The sequence below is a fragment of the Xenopus laevis genome, chromosome 2L, assembly GCF_017654675.1.
Source record: "Xenopus laevis strain J_2021 chromosome 2L, Xenopus_laevis_v10.1, whole genome shotgun sequence".
Taxonomy (NCBI): domain Eukaryota; kingdom Metazoa; phylum Chordata; class Amphibia; order Anura; family Pipidae; genus Xenopus; species Xenopus laevis.
The window spans coordinates 43817637-43839539 of record NC_054373.1 but is presented as its reverse complement, the minus strand read 5'-3'; the positions used below and the strand labels follow the sequence as shown (position 1 = coordinate 43839539).

The 21903-nt window shown below is 39.2% G+C and overlaps 1 protein-coding gene across 1 annotated transcript in view; it reads left to right on the top strand.

The window, feature by feature from the left end:
* Positions 1-21903, top strand: part of LOC108708008 (mitogen-activated protein kinase kinase kinase 15) — an 89494-nt gene that overhangs the window by 40464 nt on the left and 27127 nt on the right. Inside the window, exons 5-9 of the mRNA XM_018246245.2 lie at positions 2311-2479; positions 3655-3761; positions 11960-12130; positions 14082-14194; positions 21252-21411. Of these exons, the coding sequence (XP_018101734.1) occupies positions 2311-2479; positions 3655-3761; positions 11960-12130; positions 14082-14194; positions 21252-21411 (720 nt within the window). The remainder of the gene's footprint in view (positions 1-2310; positions 2480-3654; positions 3762-11959; positions 12131-14081; positions 14195-21251; positions 21412-21903) is intronic.

The window sequence follows — 21903 nt, the reverse complement described above, 5'->3', positions numbered from 1 at the left end:
TACACCAGGTACCGGGAGTTGCACGGGTACACTGGGGGTCCAGGGCACACTACAAGCAGTTTTAGCCTGGTCACACACAGCCTTAATACACAGCAAAAGTACACTCACGGGTGTGCTACATAGAAATAAACTGTCACAAGCCTCTGCGTTCTGTTATGCAGAAGCAGCCATTGACTTCTAATTTGGGGTATTGTAAATGCCCCCATAATCTGTGCATCCAAAACACATCTAAGATTTTCTCCATCTGCCTCACATTATCCCCTGGATTTCAGATTTATTCTGTAAATCACATTTACTTATTCTATGGCAACCTAATGAACAGTCCACAATCTTGAGGTGCAGATATGTACATTTTATTGTGATAAAATGGGAGGTGCTTGGAAAATGCACAGTGTATGGTATTCATGGAAAGTGCCATTGTACAGGGATCCATAATCCAGAAACCTGTTTGCCGGAAAGCACCGGTTTATGGAACAACCATCTCCCATAGACTCTTATGATGAAATAATTCACATTTTTAAAAATATTTTTCCTTTTCTCTGTATTTGATCCTAACTAAGATATAATTAATCCTGTTTGGAGGAAAAATAATCCCATTGGGTTTATTTATGTAAATGATTTTTTAGTAGACTTTGGTATGGAGAACCAAATTATGCAAAGACCCCTTCTCCGGAAAACTCCAGGTCCTAAGCATTCTGGATAACAGGTCCCATACCTGTATCCCTATACTTATAGAATTATGAATGTGCGTTGTGTGGGTTGTATCAGTTGTCACTTGTTAGTTAGGGGATTTTGGCAGTAATAAACATAATGGGGGAAATGTAATAAAATTTGCAAAGAGAACAAATTTGTGAATAAAAATGTGCATGTCACAATGTAATATTCTTTATTAGGCTTTTATTTCATTGTGAACCTTTAATAGCTGCTTGAACTAAACTAAACTTTTGGAGCAAACATAAAAACTTTTTAATAAAAAATCTTATTACATACACTGCGCACATTTACAAACTATAACATTCTTAGCCGCTTTCTTACAGTCATGTAAGGGGCAAAGTTTTCACAAAGACAACATTTTTCACTTTGCAAACATCTATTTGCATTGTGAAAGTTTTTTGCCTTATAGACCAATATTACAAATTAGTGGCTTCAGAAATTTCAGCACAGACAATTACGATATTTTAATATCCCTATTAAATGTGTTGTTACATACTGTGTGGCATACCTTTAAAAACCACATATCATGTAGCCTGTAGAAGTAAGGCTATGGCCATACAGATGACTAGCTTTACCCAGCAAGTGTCTGTGATGACATCACTCATTACTCATTTGGCTTGGGGCACTTTAAGATACTTTTACATTGAGGCTTAAATGCCATGTGCCTTAGCCTAATAATAGTTTATATAAGAACAGCCTTGCTAATTGCATTTCTTAAGTATCATCATCACCTTAGGTCTCTCTGCAGCAACTTTTGTTGAAGCCATAATTTACACCGTGCCTTAAAAAACCTGGAAAAAGACAGGATCCTAGGATTCTGGAAATGATGTCTCAGTATCACTTTGATGAAACTGAGCTGAAGTTGGTTGGCTAATGGAAATATCGTCTTCCATAACAGTGGTTTAGAAAAAAGAGTCTGTGACAGAGTTGCATTACCTTTTCTGCATATTTGCATTTATAGTTTTAGTGAGAGTGGTTTCCTTAAAATAGATGTTCCCCTTCATGGTCAGTTTCTAATTGTATGCTTATAATACCACAATTGAGGCTAGCAATATAGCATATATAAATATATATACTTTTATCATGAAGTTACTATTGGATTATTAAACATAGCTTAAAAGTTGCTTGGAAGCAGATAGCGAATCATGCAAATTGGCGTGGTAGGCAGTGTAACATATTAAAGCAAGGGACAAGTTCTTTCATTAACAAAGGATTAGCATGGTTAATTGGATAACAGTACCTATACATTTATGCTGCTTTTGGGGTTCATTAACTGTAAAGATTTAGCACACATTTTATCAAGAAGATCAGAGATCAAGTAAAAGTGTATCTGCTGAGCGCCCCAATTATGAGACTTAAAAATCAGTACAGGAAATACTTAAAGATTTCAGCAGTAGAATCACCTCATTGGTAAGTCATAAGTTGCCTTTTATTTTCATTTCATTTTTGGATACTTATTTTAGATGCCGATTCTCAACATCCACATTTGAACATGCTTTTGGATGTGGCACCTTGAGGGAGGCCTTTGAACTCTTGTATTGCAGTAGTGATTAGCTTATTAGGAAACATAACTGATATCTTCTATTCCACTATTAGTGCCTACAACAAGGAGACCCTACTTAGTGACATCAGAAAGGCCAGAGAAAAGTACCAAGGGGATGAACTTGCTAAGGAACTGGCCCGGCTAAAGTTACGCATGGACAACACAGAAGTCCTGACTCCAGATATAATAATAAACCTGCTGCTGTCGTACAGAGACATTCAAGTAAGAACTATAGGTTTTGACCTTTATAATGCAGTAACTGAGTACAAATGTTTTTGTTATGATCTCACTTTATTATGGCATCTTTATGCTTTTTTTCATTTAAATTTATTTCTTTCAGTCTGTTGTACTGCTAACACTTTAAATCATTGTACAGCTCTGCCAAAATATGCTGGTTCAAATAAATAAGAATTGCCTAGAGAAGTTAATTCACACATTCGCATCAGCAGGATAAATAAAGCTTCATACTATCATCATGTTCCCCAACAAATATTGTTTTGTAAGGAGACCATATAAATCATACATTTTTTACATTGGTCTATAAATAATTTTAGTGTTTTTTGTCTAGAGGAAAAACAAGTATGCAACCAAGTATCACTGATCAGACCAAACTACAGTATCTTTACTTTCAGTACTTAATCGGGACTGACCCTAGTACTAAGTTTTACTGTAAGTTTTTTTAGTGTTGCAAAAGGTTGCACACCCCAAAGGCTGGGCATGATAGAAACAAAATCACTTGCATTTAAGTCTTCCTAGCAAATCATCTAGACACGAGACAATGTCAGGCAGTTGTTTGTGGGAGGGTATATACATGGAGCTACATATAGTAGCTATTGCTACACACCTGATTTATAGCTTTTATGGTGGCACTTACTTTTCCGTGGATACTTGGCAGGGTATCTCTGTACAAGTCAAAGAAAAGCACATTAAGGACGTGCACACACACGCTTTGTAGACTTGGCATTGAGTCTGCTATTTCAAGCAATTAATGTGACTGGTATGCAATCAGTGTTTTTGTGAGTAATGCCAGCCTTTTTAAGGAATTTCATTCCAGTTACATACATAGATTACTACAAAGCATGTATGTGTGTGTGCACATTCCTAATTAGCTTTATTTCATGATCATCTTCATGATGTTTACACTGATAAGGCTGTAGAATCACTCTCCCTGTAAAGAAGAGATTACTGGTTGTTTCGAGCATTTGGAGAGCTTTTGTTTTGTATTTGATGCCCAAACTATTTATATGTACATATATAAATGTATTTAGCATTCTCTGGTACATTTAAATAGAGGACACAATTATTATAAAACGTACAACTATTTGTATAGCAGACACGCGTTGTGTTTTTGCCTGATATAGAGACCTGATTCCAGTATTTATTGTGTTTCAATTCAGGATTATGATGCCATGGTCCGATTGGTGGAAACGCTAGAAATGCTGCCAACTTGTGACTTAGCAGATCAGCATAATATCAAGTTCCATTATGCCTTTGCTCTAAATAGGTAAGGAATATTATCTGTAAATTAAAAAGTGAAATAAAAAGCACTCTTTACCACCCACAGTCTTATGCAAAAAAGGGAAGAACTATGTGTAAGACAAGAAGAAATATAGAAAACTAAAAAGCAAATACTTATTAGCATTCCTAATCAAAAGTTTGCAGAGCTTCTGTAGACCTTTTCTGTTTTTTATTATTAAGAAACGTCATCTAGCCATTTGTTATTGGATTTGTGGGCAGCCCACAAAGGCCAGGGCCGAGTGCAGCAAAAATGGGGGGGGGGGCATGTTGCCCACTGGTCACATCACTACTGGAGGAAGATTCCAGACTACAATCACTGTGCCAAGAAGTGTTGTTGTTCTGGAACAGGTAGAAAACCTTTATGGTTTCTTTTTGAAGTTGGCAGTCTGATCATATTTTTTTTGTCTTTCTCTGTATCAGCTATAAGTTTATAAGGTTTTTGTTATTTGAAGACAAGGTTGAACTCATACCACATAGCAAAAAAACTATGTGCGAGATGGAAGTTTGTTGGGCAAGACTTGTACCGAGTGAGTGATTGAGCTGGAGGTGCAGGGGGCCCTAAGGCAGCAGCCCCGGGGGCCCTGGTTCCCCAGTCGGACCCTGAGTACATTATATTTGAATTACTTTGATAAACTTTCAGTTTTTGGTGCTACTGTTCCTTTAAAAACAGAGGAGTCAGAGTTGGAGTCGAAGGTATCATAGAATGAGGAGTCGGAGGTACTATAGAATGAGGAGTGTTTGCAATGTCTTGTAGGCATGTTTCATTATTACTTACTGCTGTGGATAGACAAACAGGGTCACACGTGGCATTTAGCACGAATTTACTCATGCGCATAACTCGCTTATGAAGTCACACGAATGTAGGTAATGAGCAAGTTGCAGCATTTGCTCATTATGCACATGCTTGTGCCCAACATGGCCGCTTGCACTGGGAGCTCCCACTCGGTGCGGGTGGCCTAGCACTGGTGGCGGTCAATTTAGAGGAAAAAAATACTTTTACCCCCAACCAGAATATGGGCTCTATTAGCACGCACCTTAGTTGGGGAAAATATGTTTTTGGCAACAGTTGCCCTTTAAGTTGCCCTTTAAGGGCAACTCAACCTGATAAGAAAAAAATGCACTTCTAGTAAAACCCAGCGGCGTACAGGGTCGGCGGGACACCGGGAAAAAAAACCCTGTGGGCCCCGGCCCTCATGGGCCCCCACTGGCCCAGACTTGTTCCCGGCTGCCGCATAAAGACATCTGCCTCGGCAGCCTTCACAATGAGAGTTTTAAGGTTGGGATGGACTGCCAGGAGGGCCCTTGTTTTGCTGCCCCGGTGGACCCCAAGGCTCCAGTCTGACCCTTGCGGTGTACAAAGTTGGCAGTGGGCCGCCCCATGAAAAAACTTCAGAGGGTCAGAGTGTGTGCAACAACTTACCTGCCCCCATGTGCATGTGCTTGTTAACATAAACACACTGATACAGGTGCACATTTACATGCTGCAGGGGGCCGGCAAGTTCTAGGCAAGATAACTGTTATGGAGAAAGCAGAAGCTGCAGTCCAGGCCCCCCTGTGACCATTGTGTCTGCTTCCTCTACACCACTGATAAAACCCTCTTTGTGCGAATAGGGTATAGCACTTATGGCTTTTGAGGAGAGCTCTGCCAAAGCACAGGTGTATACACCCCATTCAAAATATGTTTTCAGGAGCCTGAGGGATATCTGTAGTTCTATAGGGCTGCTTTTCCTACAGACACATAGGGGCAGATTCACTAAAGGGCGAAGTACCCAACGCTAGTGTCAATTCTCCAGAAATCCCATCCGCAGGGACATTGCAAATTCAGTAGCAGGTTTAGCGGACAATTCGCTAGCAAACGAGACTGGCACTAGCGTTCTCACTCTATCGCCAGGCAACTTTTTACTCTGGTGAACTGTTGTAATTCCGCAAATTCAGCAAAGTGCAAATTTTATTGAACGTTACCTTTTACCTTTCCTACCGTTACCTTTCGCCAGAGTTTACTTTGCCACCTCAGATCAGGCAAACAGTTAAAACAAAGCTGCATCTTCCTCAATCTTATGTCATTTACATCATATTCTGTATGCCAGAAATGTATTAAAGTTGTAAAAAAACGCTGGCGACTTTTCTTTTTTTAAAACGGGATTGCCTTCAGAAGCCCGAACTATTAAAGACTTATGTATGAACAAATTTTTGTAACTAATTTGAGTGGCATGCCACATTTATATCAAGGTGGGCACATGTCTAGGGCATTAGAGGCTCTCCTCTGTCTTTATTATGGCTCATTGAACATTTGTTTTAAAAAGTGGCCACTTCAAACATTTGCACCAACATTAGTATTAAAGACTGAATTGCCAGCTTCCAGCTGCTGAGACACAATTTAGTAGTATCGAATTTGCGCGGAATGTGGTGAATCAGTCGCCGGCGAAAATGTGCCCGATAGTGAATTTGCCCCATACAGTTTTATGTAGTTTTGTGTCATGGGTAAAAGGTAAGATTAAAAGCAATTTATAACTACTCTCTGTATTTTACTGCTCATATTGTTTCTGGAAAAGATGCCCTCAGCAGTGACTGGGGTCCTTAAAACAACCCGCTATTACCAGAGATACAGTGAGCTCATAGTAGGGACATTCAAGTCAGTTCAAAACAGCCAACATGAAGAGCTCCATCACTTGTATTATCTGACAGCAGCAAGGGAGAAAATAAACAAATGATTTAATAACAGAACATTTGCGACACTGAAGCAGAGTTCACTAATGCACTATTACTATTAGATCTAAGAAAATCCATGGTCGTGATTAGTTTAACTTGTCATGAGACTGATAAGTATCAGGAGAAATCAGATTCCAAAAATATATGAGATGCTAAAGAGAGTATATAATTCTTCCTTTTTCCCCTCTCAGTAATATGATCTAATTTAATTTGTTTTATCTAAGCTCTTTTGATTCCTTTTATTTTATCAGCAGCTGATGGTGATAAATGCACCTATCTAACAAAGAGTTGGGATAGCACCTGCTGGATCAGCATTCTTGTGTTTTAATCTCTGGCCAAACTGTAATGGAAATCTGCTCAGTATCATTGGCTTCTCTTTTGTTTAATGAACTTGCTTGAACTTTTTTTTTTTGCTCTGGCATTTCAGCTTGGGGGAGAATATATAAATTCAGCAGGGCCTGGGGTCCCAAGGTTACGGCACTGATTAGAAGTGGCATTGTATAAGCAAGAAGCTAAACTGATATGATTCAATGGAGATCTGTGGTATTTGTAACCTGAGTTACTAGGCTAATTAAAAAAGGGATTCTGTCATGATTTGTATTAAGTATGTAGCTTTTATTTCTAAATTACACTGTTTACACTGCAAATAATTCACTCTACCATGTAAAATGTCATTCCTGAACCAACAAGTGTATTTTTTTTTAGTTGTAATATTGGTGTGTAGGCAGCCATCTCACTTCATTTTGCCTGGTCATTTGCTTTCAGAGAGAGCCAGCACTTTAGGATGGAACTGCTTTCTGGCAGACTGTTGTTTCTCCTACTCAGTGTAACTGAATGTGTTACAATGGGACCTGGATTTTACTATTGACTACTGTTCTTAGATCTACCAGGCAGTTATCTTGTGTTAGGGAGCTGCTATCTGGTTAACTTCCCATTGTTCTGTTGTTCGTCTGCTGGGGGGAAGTGAGGGAGTGATATCACTCCAACTTGCAGTACAGCATTATAGAGTGACTAAATTTTATCAGAGCACAAGTCACATGACAGAGGGTTCCTGGGAAACTGACAATATGTTGAGCCCCATTTCAGATTTAAAAATGAAATATAGAATAATCTGTTTGCTCTTTTGATAAATTGATTTCAGTGCAGAATTCTGCTGGAGCAGCACTATTAACTGATGCATTTTGAAAAAAACATGTTTTCCAATGACAGTATCCCTTTAAGTTGGATGAAATACATTGGCATTTTTAAAACTGAGAGACCAGACTTACTCTGTTTGACTGCTTGCTCTCCATGTATGCTAGTAACTGTAGTGAATTATTATAGAGCTTCCCAGTAGTGGAAAATTGCATTGCCAGTCCGGGCCTGATATCCTTGATGACAGACAATTGAGAACCGATTTCTGGTACTAAGAATCAAAAACACAAACCAGTAAAAAATAAAGAATAAGGTCAATAGTAAATTTGATGGTTTGAGCATTGCTGTGCTCAGCTGTCAATGTGTCCCTATGCACTTTTCTCTGCTTTCCATAGAGGCATATAGGAAATATACTAACTAAAGAAGATGTGGTTATAACAGGCTGACTACAGCTCAAATGAGTCGTCCACTATACTGGAAAATATGCAGATTGTTTTCCTTCATATTGGAAGATAATTACAATGGAAGCTTTACAGGGCAGGGATCTCCTTTTTCTTTTCTCTGTGACACTTACCCCCATATACAATAAAAGGCACTAAAATAATGGAGTGCTGGCTCTATTAGCCAAATGACATGTGCCCAAGAGCTATGGGGGAAATGTGATAAAAGGTGCCAAGTTTGCTCCGGAGCAGTAACCCATAGCAACCAATAAGATGTTTGCTTTTAAATAGGTGACCAATAAATTCTATCTGCTGATTCGTTGCTATGGGCTACTGCTCTTGGGCAAACTTGGCACCTTTTATCACATTTCCCCCATAGCTCCTGGGCACATGTCATTTGGCTAATAGAGCCAGCGCTCCGATTGGGTTAAATCATAGTGTTTTTTTTAAAGAATGCTTCCTACCTGCACTAGGATTGATCGCCTGGTGCAGGCAGCCATGCTGTGGCATTATTTTAAAAAACACTATTGTTTCCCCCAATCGGAGTGTGGGCTCTAGTAGCCTGTAACTCCAGGAGGGGAAACATTTTTCAGGTGACCTTTAAACTTAAAAGTAACTGTATTTTGTACCCCTGTTTGTTTTATTAATTTATTGTTCTACTGTACAGTGCTGCGTACATAAGTAATGCTATATAAATAAAAATATACATAATGCAAGATAGAGGCATTTGTCTCCATGATGTTTTCCCACCAGCAATGGATTTTACACACAATCTCTATGGGAAGTGGTGGCCGATAGATAGAGGCATTTTTACCAAAAAAATTCTGCCTGAGCACAGTGGCATTGAAATTGCTGTATGTGCCATGAACTTAATTACATTCAGAAAGCCACCAGTAATACCAAATAATATCACGTATTAAAGCTTTGAATAATGCAGGAATTACTGGAGAGAACTGGTTTTAACTACCGTTGCTTGAAGAGGACAAATACAGCAATTCATCATGTTTTGGCTTATTACTCTGTACAAGTGGATGAAAAAAAAGTCATAAGCTACTGAGCACTGAACGTTCCAGATACCTCTTCCTGCACAACTTGGGCTGGCTTTTAAGCACAGAAGAAGTGTTTGCTTTTCACTTACAAATGCATTTTCCACCGTGCATTGTAGGATGACCTGTGTGAACGATAAAAGGAAATTTTAATTAGTGCAAACTGTGAGCTAAATTTCTATTTTATCTAGTCCTGGGTGCAAACACAGAGTTATCATTGCATAGCCACCTTGGCAACAGAAGATAAAACGTGTCTGTTTAATTTCTTAAAAGGGGAGTTGACCTTTATATTAACATTTAGAGTGTAATCGACCTGTGCTAAGCAACTTATAGATTGGCTTCATTTTCTATTCTCTTTGAATTACAGGTATGGGATCCATTATCTGGCTGAAACCCATTATCCAGAAATTTCCGAATTATGGAAAGGCCGTCTCTCATAGACTCCATTTTATCAAATAACCCACTTTTTTAAAGATGATTTCCTTTTTTCTGTAACAGTGAAACAGTACTTTATCCAAAAAGATATAATTAATCCTTATTGGAGACAAACCAGCCTATTGGGTTTATTTAATGTTTACATTATTTACTAGTAGACTTAAGGTATGTCGGTCCAAATTATGGAAAGATCTGTTATCTGGAAAACCCCAGGTTCCAAGCATTCTGGATAACAGGTCCCCTACCTGTATTTAGTTTTTAGCCCCTTTTCAACTAAAAAATTCTCTTTGGTGGTCAGAGTTACTGTACGCTACACTGTATTTAAAGTAGGGATGCACCGAATCCAGGATTCAGCCTTTTTCAGCAGGATTTCAGCAGGATTCGGCCAAATCCTTCTGCCTGGGCGAACCGAATCCTAATTAGGGGCGGGGAGGGAAATTGTGTGGAAGTAAACAAGGAAGTAAAAAAATATTTCCCTTCCCACCCCTAATTTGCATATGCAAATTCGGATTTGGTTCAGTATTCGGCCGAATCTTTGGCAAAGGATTCGGGGGTTCGACCAAATCCAAAATAGTGGATTTGGTGCATCCCTAATTTCAGGCAAGTAGACTTTTGTAATTGGCAGCAGTGACATAACTTTGAGGTCCTGCCCCCCCCCCCCGCAGAATGTTTCCTGCCCCTCCCCCGATGCAGAACTTGCCGGACACCTGCAATGTGGCCCCCCTAAAGAGGAAGCAGACCCCAGACCCCCCCCCCCCTTAGGGGTTTGCTTGCTTTATAGTTACTCCACTGCTTTGCAGGGGTACTTTGCAAACTGTTCTGTATTGTATTTTAGAGGGCATTTCAGTTCAAGCATAAGACTATACAGTCCTTATAATAAAGACATAACCACCAGCCCCACCCCTAATACAGTAACAGTACATAATAACAAGATAGCCTTTGTCACATTTGGGAAATGAAGGTTGCAGGGCGCATCCACCCGAGTTGTGTCTTTGTTTTTGCTTTTTCTGAACAAACCCCCCACACCATTTAAATCCAACCCTAATGACAGACACCATGACCCACAGCCAAGCAGCGTTTCCTCTGTCTCTGTGTTCTACCTCGTTTGGGACAGTCAATATGGCTTATTTTATTTATTAAACACTGCCTTACACAAAGCTCTTGTACCAGTCAATAATTATGCTGTGTACCTTATTTTATTTACCTTATATTATTTATTAAGCTCTAAAATCACATTTTGTTCAATCTGGCCCATAGTAGCAAAGTAGCAAGGAAATTTTGGTGTAAAAAGAGGTGTTGAAACTTGGATGTGGTCACTCTAGTTTCAACACCCATTTTCACTTCAGAATCATACACACACATTCATAAAATTATTGCACAGCTTATTATAGTAGCAATTTACTATTGTGTATTGTGACATTAATATGGCAATATACGTTGTATGTCAAAGTCTTTTTAGCACAACTTTAGAAATCTTGCTCCTGTAATTATATCTTGGTTAAAGGGCTTTTTCACCTTTGGGCTAACTTTTAGTATGATGTAGATTGTAGAGAGTGATATTCTGAGACAATTTGCAATTGGTTTCAATTGTTTATCATTTGTAGTTTTTGAGTTAGCAGTCTGGTTGCTAGGATCCAAATTAACCTAGCAACCATGCATTGATCTGAATAAGAGACTGGAATATGAATAGAAGAGGGCTTGAATAGAATGATGAGTAATAAAAAAAAAATAAGTAATAACAATACATTTGTAGCCTTACAGAGTATTTGTTAAAGATGGGGTCAGTGACCCCATTTTGAAAGCTGGAAAGAATCAGAAGAAAACAGCAAATAATGAAGCAATTCTAAAAAAATAAATAATGGTCAGTTGAAAAGTTACTTAGAACTGACCATTCTATAACATACTAAAAGTTAACTCAAAGGTGAACCACCCCTTTAAGGGCAGGACTACATGACGCGCTTGGACCCGACACTTCGCAATGCGACTAAACGCATGCGGCGTGTCGGATAAAATCGCATACTACAACTACATTGATCCGACTGTCGGATGAAAACGTTCATCTAACAGTCGGGTCAATGTAGTTGTAATATGCGATTTCTCCTTCACTTGCGTTTTATGTAAAACATCCGACACGTCGCATGCGTTTAGTCGCATTGCGACGTGTCGGGTCCAAGCGCATCATGTAGTCCTGCCCTTAGTGTGCTAATTCTATTAATTCACTGTGCCTAACTGGAAGAACTTTTATGGCTTTAGACTTTCAAGGGCTCCATTGTTTAGAATGAATTTTCATGCTGTATGGTACCTGTAAATTGGTAGTATTTCGGATTCTAGTATTTTAGTTGTTTTAGCCCAGTTAGTGGAAAAGCCTGGGCAGCAATGTAAGCGTGATTGTAATACTATAACTTCTGTCTCATTTCTAGGAGGAATAATACAGGGGATCGTGAAAAAGCTCTACAAGTGACACTTCAGGTGCTGCAGGCCTGTGACCATCCTGCCCCGGACATGTTCTGCCTGTGTGGAAGAATATACAAAGACATGTTCCTTGATGCTGATTTCAAAGATACCAAAAGCCGGGATAGTGCCATTGAATGGTATAGTAAGGATGATATTCAGTTATCAGCAATAGCCAAACATACTCTTAAGCTCTGTGATATTTGCTAATATTAACATTACTAACGGATATTAAGAGAAACCACTACAGAAGGTAAAGACTGAAGGGAATACAAATTCTCTTCTGTATTGAAACACTAGTTATATGTAGCAGGAGACCCTGAACCATCCTGATTAGACACACTATAGGCTTGAATAAAACCGCAGAACATATTGTCCATGGCTAAAATATAACTAAAGCCAATATGGCTTGGGATGCCATGTTTTATATACTAATCTTATAATTTATATTCTGCGGATTTATAAAAGTAATTATCCAGGCCTATACGGTTGTTATGGGAGCCCCACATCTTAGATTTTGTTAGCGTTCATGCTTAGTGTGCTATGGGCAACTCTTAGAGGTTGTTGCAAATAATGAAGCTAAAAATGAGATCTATCCGATATAGAAGCTAATGCTGATTATTAAATTGTGAGGCCTGTTGCATTGGTTTCTGAGATTCCTCATAATGCAAATATGACCTATTTCTAAATAGCCTTGTGTTGTGACTATTATTCTTATTCTGTTGTGTCTATTATTCTTTAAATACAGTGTATTGTGAGTCCCTAAACTCAGGTAAGCTTACAGCAGCACAAAGCATTGGGGCGCTACTAGGGGAATATTCAGAGGCACAGAGCCGCACTGCTTAAAGGGGTTGTTCACCTTTGAGATAACGTTAGTATGAAGTAGAGAGTGGTATTCTGAGACAATTTGCAATTGGTTTTCATTTTTTATTATTGGAGGTTTTTGAGTTATTCTGGATTTTATTCAGCAGCTCTTCAGTTTGCAAATCCAGCAATTTGGTTGCTAGGGTCCAAATAACCACACATTGATTTGAATAAGAGACTAGAATATGAATAGGAGAGGGCCTGAATAGAAGGATCAGTAATAAAAAGTAACAATAACAATACAATTGTAGCCTTACAGAGCATTTGTTTTTTTAGATGGAGTCAATGACCCTATTTGAAAACTGAAAAGAGTCAGAAGAAGAAGACAACTAATTAAAAAAAGCTATAAGACAAATTGAAAAAAATTCTTAGAATTGGCCATTCTTTATTGGGCTAAAAATTAACTTTAATGTGAACCACCCCTTTAAGAAATATAACAGAAACGTTTAAGTACAACGTTTCACTGTTTTTTTTTACAGTAGTGTTTAGTTTAGTTTTAATTTACATTAGGGCAGAGACACACGCTCAGATTCGGGGATATGTAGTCGCCTGGCGATAAATCGCCTAATCTCCCCGAATCTGAGCGTGTGTCTCTGCCCTTAAGATAATAAAATGTGAATTTCTGTTCTTGTAACGAGACTCACAATTTTTGTTTTGTCTTGAATGGGCAGTCAAAACCCATTATCTATCATTTACTGCTAAACTGAGTGTTATGGGTCCAGGTGTCGTGCCTACAGTAGCTGCAAATCCCTGTGTGAGAATAATATGATCCCTAACATGATTTTTATTACTTAGTTATAAAAGCTTTTAGCATAGTCTTTAAAACCCCTCTTCACTTCAATTCAGTTTTCATAGAAAATCAAAACAAAAATTAAGTGGAGCTAAAACTAATTAGTTTCCATCCCTGAAGCTGCTACTGTGTTATGGACCACTCTTGATTTATAACGGTGGCTGCACGGTCGCTCATGATTTTTTACAGATTAAAAAAAAAAAATGTGGAAAATTTGAACCTCAGTTTATTAGTTTAAACAAAAAAACTGTCAACTGAAGACTGTATCTGTTACATGCCACTGCATTGTACAAACTGCGCTATGATTGGTAAGATATCCTGAAATTTAAACTGTGTGTAGCCAATGTTAAATTACAAGCCGCAAGCATAGTCATGTCCTTGGTCAATGAAACTTTCTTCAGAATGAAATCACTAACTGTTTCCTTTGTTTCCTTCAGGTATCGCAAAGGCTTTGAGCTCCAGCCGTCATTATATTCTGGAATTAATCTAGCCGTTTTACTTATTGTTGCTGGGCAGCAGTTTGAAAGCTCCATGGAACTGAGAAAAATAGGTAAATGTCTGAATGTATATCCAAAGTACTGCCAGACTGGTAATGTGCTCATAGCAGTTGATTACTGAGGACTTTTTGTCAAGAAATCACGGCAAATCCAAAATTGACTAGAAATTAGCCAAATCCAAGATGTGGCGCATATCTAATTTTGTTTATTCACAACAACAACAACATTTTTAAGGCATGTGTGGTTAGCCGTTATGTTGACTGTAAGTATGCTTGTGTTAGTATTCCTAGCAATGTTTTAGTTGCTCCTCTTTTTTTCTTAGTTATAGAGCAGCCAAAACAATTTTGCTGTGTAATGCTACTATTGTATTGTATTGTATTGTACCTGGAGGATTCTTGACACGTGGATAAATGCAGGCCGAGATTTAGCCCCTGTGCTCCAATCAGCTTTCTGATGTGCCTGTACCCAGAGCCACTGCGTTGCCCCAGGTGCATGGAGGGAATTTTGGAACAGTAAATGTGTCAGTATGCAATTTGGCCCTGAAATTTGCTGAAATCCTCCTGGTGTGGCAGTAGCCTAATTGTTACTTTTATTACTTATTGAACTATTTAATGCCTCTGCTGTTCATATTTCACGCCCCCGCTCAAACTGATGCCTGAGTGCTAGGGTAAATTGAACCCTAGCAACCATATAGCTTTTTAAATTAAAGTATAGAAAAATGCTGAACAAAAGGACTAAATAATATAAAAGCCATAAAAAAATCGACATTATGATAAACATTCACTTAAAGACGAACTATCCCTTTTAATGTTTTCCATTGAGTTATCTTAGTGGTACTAACTGGGTGGACTCCGGGATGAAGCCTCCTAGTCCCATAGAGTAAACAGAAGATCCTGCTAGAAACTATTTTATATACCTGTAATTTATCTTCTGGGTCACAAACCCATCAGTTTTCCCAGATTGTGAACTTACCCCTTTTTATGTTTTTTTCCAGTCTAGTTGTACTAACTGGGTGGGCTGTGTTTCCGGGATGAAGTCTCCCATCCTGCTAGAATCTATTTTCTATACCTATAATATATCTTCTGGGTCACAAACCCATCAGTTTTCCCAGATTGTGGAAGATTATAGACTACAGTCATATGAAAAAGTTTGGGAACCCCTTTAAATCTTTGGAGTTTTGTTTATCATTGGCTGAGCGTTCCAAGTAGCAACTTCCTTTTAATATATAACATGCCTTATGGAAACAGTAGTATTTCAGTGTCATAAAGTTTATTCGATTAACAGAAAATATGCAATTTGCATCATAACAAAATTAGCCAGCTGCATAAATGTGGGCACCCCAACAGAGATATTACAGCAATACTCAGTTGAGCTTCCTTTTGCAAATGTAACAGCTTCTAGACGCCTTCTACACTTTGTTGAGTGTCTGGATTCTGGATGGCGGTATTTTTGACCATTGATGGAACCTCCACCAAATTTGACAGTAGGTAGCAGGTGTTTTTCTTTGAATGTGGTGTTCTTCTTCCGCCATGCAAAGCACTTTTTCTTATGACCAAATAACTAAATTTTTGTCTCATCAGTCCAAAGCACTTTGTTAAAAATGACTGTGGCTTGTCTACATGAGCTTTTGCATACAACAAGCGACTCTGTGACGTAAGTGCAGAAAGGGCTTCTTTCTCATCACCCTGCCATACAGATGTTTTTTGTGCAAATTGTGCTGAATTGTAGAAAGATGTACAGATACACCATCTGCAGCAAGATGTTCTTTCAGGTCTTTGGAGGTGATCCACACAATCAGGGGCGATCCTGGCCCCTCCGCTGCCTGAGGCAGCAGCAGTTGCTGCTGCCCCCCCTCCCCGGAAATTCACTCTTAAAGTACCAGGAGCAGCATTTTTGCTGCCCCTGGTACCTAGTGGGGCGCTGCCGCCTGAGGCGACGGCCTCAACTTGCCTCATTGGCGAAGCACCCCTGCACACAATCCTCGGCATATGCCGATCCTGTAATTTTCTTGGCCTGCCAGACCTAGGTTTTAAAGCAACTGTGCCTGTGGCCTTGCATTTCCTGATTACATTCCTTACAGCTGAAACTGACAGTTTAAACCTCTGAGATAGCTTTTTGTAGCCTTCCCCAAAACCATGATACTGAACAATCTTTGTTTTCAGATCTCTAGAGAGTTGTTTTGAGAATCCCATGCTGTTATTCTACAGAGGAGAGTCAAACAGAAGCACAACTTGCAATTGGTCACCTTAAAGGACAACGAAAGGCAAAACATAAGAATATTTCTACACTAAGTCTGGTGGACTCATAACTTACAGAACGTTTTTAAAGTTGTCTCCCTGGTGTCTAGTAGGAGCAGCAGCGCTCTGCGGATATTGTAGCGTTGGACTTCGGTGACGTCACCAAATTTCCAGGCAGCTTCCTCCCTGCTGCCCGAGGCAGCCTTGAGGCGCGTTGGGCTCAATTGTAGCATAATGCGCATGTCTCAGATGACGTGCATGCAAATCTAGCAATGTGCGCATCATCATTGACCTTGTAAACACTCTCCAGCCAGAAGCGTCTCATAGCTATGGAGATGCACGAGCACTATTTACTAATGTTACTATGACCAGCTACAAGGTAGCATCAAGCACTTGCTGTGCGCTTTCTCCAGATACGCGCCACTAATTTTTAACTCACTTGTACAGCTCGTGCTGCTAGTAATGAGTGCAACGTCATATGTGACGCCCTCCTGGTGTCAAGGATCTATTTTTTCGCGCATGTGCAATACGAGGGAGAGGCAAAGGAAGCATCCAATACCTAAGCAAGATGGCTGCCGTATGAATGCGAATGAAAGCAGAACATGAAGATAGATTTTATGCGCTTGGATTTGCTTAGGTGAGCTACAACTATAGCTATTCAGGACATCTTTATGAGTACATCAGAGGAAGATAGCTCATGAATTTTGCCTTTCCTTCTCCTTTAAATACCGTTTCTCATGATTGGACACACCTGCCTATGAAGTTCCAGGTTTAACAAGCTAATCCAACCAATTTTGTGTTGCCAGTAATCAGTATTGAGCAGTTACATGCAGTCAAATTAGCAAAATTACCCACATTTTTGCACAGCCAGTTTTTCACATTTGATTTAATTTCATAGAACTGAATATTGCTTCACTAAAAATCTTTGTTCAGAAAAACACCCCAGTACAGTTCCTGGGAAATGAAAGATATGCAGTACCACTTTTATCTTTTTTGTTTAAAGTGGAGTAAACTATTATGCAGGCTGAGAGGGGTTCCCAAACTTTTTCATATGACTGTATGTATTATTACAACTGAACTGGAAAGATATATCAAACTGGAGAGCCTGAAAGCCATTTCACTTACCTGTCTGACTGTATCATATTCAATAGAGCATGAAACCCCATTTGAATGTTGCTCAGCTGAGAAACTGAGAAAGTAAACATCCCGTATTTGTTCAGCCTTTAGTAAATCTAGTCCTAAGTCTTCTTTTTTTGTATAGGATGGATCATGTAGGAATAGCAATCAGAAGCTAATCAGGCAGGTTTACAGTAGTAAACCAAATTTCCTGCAATATGAGGCAGTTATAAAACAGAATTGTATTGCATTATAAATGATATAATTATATATATTATTACATTATAGTTTATGATGCAGCAGCAGCATATTCTGCAGCACTGTACATGGGTCAGGGCAAACACAATCAGTATGGCAGACAGAATAAAAACAGTTACTGAAGATTGAACATACATTAATTGAGACCCTTAAGGCCCTGCCCATGGGAGCTTGTAATCTAATTTTGCACAGCACTATTTGTTATGTTTGTTATTTATTTACGATCAGTGAATCATTCCCAAGGACCCCAAGAAAGCTATACATGCATACTTTAACCTGGTCAAGAACTGGTCATTTTAGAAACTTAAACTGCTTGACCAGCTGGATAGTTTGGTTGCAAAATTCACAAGTGGAATCACTGTGCAGAATAGTGTTTTAGGTTGGACAGTGACCTGATACATGTGCAGACTTGTGTCACTGGTTATCTGCATTTCTGTATTGAGGAACTATGCTGCACCACATTGTCATTGCTCAATTTCCCATTAGCAGGTCACTTATAGGAGACTGTACAGTTCAAAGAGAAGTTACCAAATTGTATGAAAATTTTTCATGAGTAATGCATCACTGAAGTCCACAAAACCTGTTTACGGGTATGTCCTAGCAACATTTATTTGTGCCTGGAAGCTGGCACAGCGGCCCAATGTAGGAATAAGAAAAAGCACAAAGGGAGGTAAAAAAACAGACAAAAACAATCTCACATAAACAGCCAACAGACAATGGTGTGTTGGTGAACAAAAAGAAAGTAAATCTGTGGTAACACTTTTACATGTCCCAGTATGGGCAAAAAATATAATTTTTAAAAAATCTATTAATGTAAGCTTGCTTTGAGTGCTTCTCTGAGCAGCTTTTACAGTTTTATTAATTTTTTTTATTTTTAGTGGTGTATGAGATGGTAGCAGTTTTAGACTGCTAATACCAAGCTTTCCACTCAACAGCTCTATTTCAAGTCAGAGTGTCAGTGATCCTAACTATCTTTGCACTTTTTTTTTTTTGTAATTTTTTCGAATTTTAATAGAGCAGGAGATATGTATACAACATAGTAAAGAATAAGGTAAATAAGATAAGATAATTGCATACAAAAGTTTAAAGTAATCAGATATTTAACCCTTGAAAATAAAAAAAAAAGAAAATATGTATGCTGCTTGGTTGGGAAATGAGGATTATACATTTCAGTATACAGACAAAAAAAGAAAAACAGTCCCAAATTTACCGAAGCATGGGTGTAAACCGTTAAGTTTCACAATGAAATAAATCTTTTTCCTGCATGGTTTTCATCGGTAAGTAATAAATGAAAGGGTCGAAAGAGTGAACGTACGAACACGAGTCAAGCACCGATTGGGAACACAAAGGACAGTATTTTTATTGCCTATATAGTCGGTAGGTCAGTAAAACATTGAGATAAATGTCAAGTACGAGGTGGTGTGTCAGGGGATTGCGAAGCGTAACCCCTGAATTCCAATATACCCCATATGTCTAAGTAGTGTGAAAGCTATGTTTGCCTCAAAGGCTCTGTTAGCATTGACTCTTTTAACTCTTTTAACTATCTCCTGTAGCAGAGACAGTTTTCCATGGTTTTCCATTTGGCTGCTATTGCCATGCTTGTTATTGTTAAGATCCGATTGAATAGGACCTGGCTCCTTTTTGTGTATGGCCTGCATGGGTTTGCCAATAAAAAGGTAAGTATGTCCCAAATAACATGGAGTAGTGAGAGCATCTCATCTATAAGAGAGTTGATTTCAACCCAAACTCTAAAAAATATGTAGTAGGGAGCCAACCATTCCATAGTTTTGCCAAGATAGAGGGGGATGATCTGGAAAAAAGCATATGTAGCCTTTCAGGAGAATAGTACCAGAATATCAAAATCTTATAAATATTTTCTTTTTGTCGAACACAGGTTACCATTTTTTTGGCATCAGATTTGTTCCCAGTCTCAACAAACACAGGATATGGCAGTAATCTGTCCCATTTGGCTATGAATGAATGTCTAGAAGGGGTATCTGCTGCTTGTTCTGTGGGAAAACTTTTTTTAGCAATATATTCAAAGGTTGTAGCCGAGCCTGCTTTCTCAGCAATAGCATAAAGGTGGCCTTAGACTCAAAGATCCGCTCGTTTGGCAACATCGCCAAACAAGCGGATCTTTCCCCGATATGCCATTAACAAGCATGGCTATATCGGGGGTAATCTGATTGTTCGGCCGTATGGCGGAACGATCCGATTACGATGTGCCATGGGCTCTGGCGGGATCAGTCGGGTCAAAATCAAACCTGACCGATTAACCAAACGACTGATCTCCGCCGGATGAAAGATGTCAGCACACGCCACACACGATCCGTAAATCGTACGAATCCTTGATTCGTACAATAGGATCTGTGTGTCTATGGCCACCTTAAGGCTTAAGAAAAGTGCAAAGTTTTTGGGTCTAGCAAGTCTCCCACTGTGTGAAGGCCTGTTAAAGCCCATGTTTTTTAAAAGGAGGAAGCCATGCCCAGAGGAAAGTAAGGATTATAAAGATAGCTTGTATTTAAAGTCCATTGTGATATCAGACACCTCACTCAAAACCAGAGGACCGCTCAAAGCTCACCTTCCCTATAGCTGTTCCATATGTTCCCTATCGGGTGCTCTGTCCACAGCGTCCCCACTGCTGGAATCCACATCAACACCAAAGAATTGGACAGCACTCTGATCAAAAGGAAACAAGTTTATTGCATACTCCTGCAGGGATCTTACACCTTACGCGTTTCGGGATTCAATCCCTTAATCATATTGCCTATGATTAAGGGATTGAATCCCGAAACGCGCAGGGCATAGGATCCCTTCCGGAGTATGCAATAAACCTGCTTTCCTTTTGATCGGAGTGCCGTCCAATTCTTTGGTGTCATTGTGATTTTAGATTATGTAAACATTTTAGCTTATGCCAAGTCCGCAAAGTAATGGTAATAAGTTTTTTAAGGTATTGATCTTTAAATTAGGGCTCCAAATAAAGGGATTATTCCTGCTTCCTTAGATATTAAGTTCTCAATTTGACTCCAAGTTGTAGGAGGGGAGGAAGTAGACCAGGCTAGGCGTTGTCTTAACTGAGCAGTTTCTATCTATGCACGTTGGTATTCAGTTAACCAGAGAATTTCTGACTGTCAGTTGAGCCAAAAGCCTGGCATTAGCTTTGTAAAGAAGGCAATATCTCAGAAACCTCTAAAAATAGAAAATAATGCCCAGAGCTGCCGCACTAGGCACGGAACTTCAGTTTCCATTATAGAAAATACTTCCCTGCCCTGATGCAAGATGTCAAATAAGTCAATCTGCAAACTTTGAGTCAAGTCTTATACATATATATATTTGTCAGGATAGGTGTTAAGAAAGATGGACTAAGGGCAGTGATATATAGATAAGCACCTATTCAGAAAATTGCCATGTCTTTCACTATTGTAAGAATAAGAAGAATGTAGTTCATGGTGCTAAACTCCTCTCAGTCAACATTGTTTGTTGTTGCAATGTGTTTAAGGTGTGCGACTGAATAGCCTGCTGGGAAGGAAAGGAAGCTTGGAGAAAATGAACAATTACTGGGATGTGGGTCAGTTCTTCATAGTGAGCATGCTGGCTAGTGATATTGGGAAAGCAGTCCAAGCATCTGAGCGCCTCTTCAAACTCAAGCCTCCAGTTTGGTAAGTTGGAATGGTTTAGTAAATATACATTATACTATACAGCTAATTCAGGAACATACTATAATCAAGATAGCATACAGCAAACAGGAGTTATCCCAAGATACAATCTAATTCTATAAGAAATGCCAATTCATACATGTTTCCCAAACTAACTGTATAACTTTTATATAATGCTCTTCTTAAAAATGCACCCAGGCTTGGCCTTACCTGTTGGGAAGAAGTCAGATTTGGACTGGAGGGGTCCTGGCACAATGCTTCGGGGTGTACACCTCCACGGCCTCTGCCCCAGCTAAACACCCCTCCACACCCCTGGGAATGCATGCGCCCATGGGGAGAAGGTTTGAGCCGGCAGAATGCAAGAGGGCCCAGTCTGACCCTGCCAGAATTAGTGAGCCCTTCAATTCGGGGCTTGACAGATTTTCATACAAATGATTTCTGAGATCTGCTTTTTGCAGTAGGCAGATTAATATGGGGCACATTTTATAGTAGAAT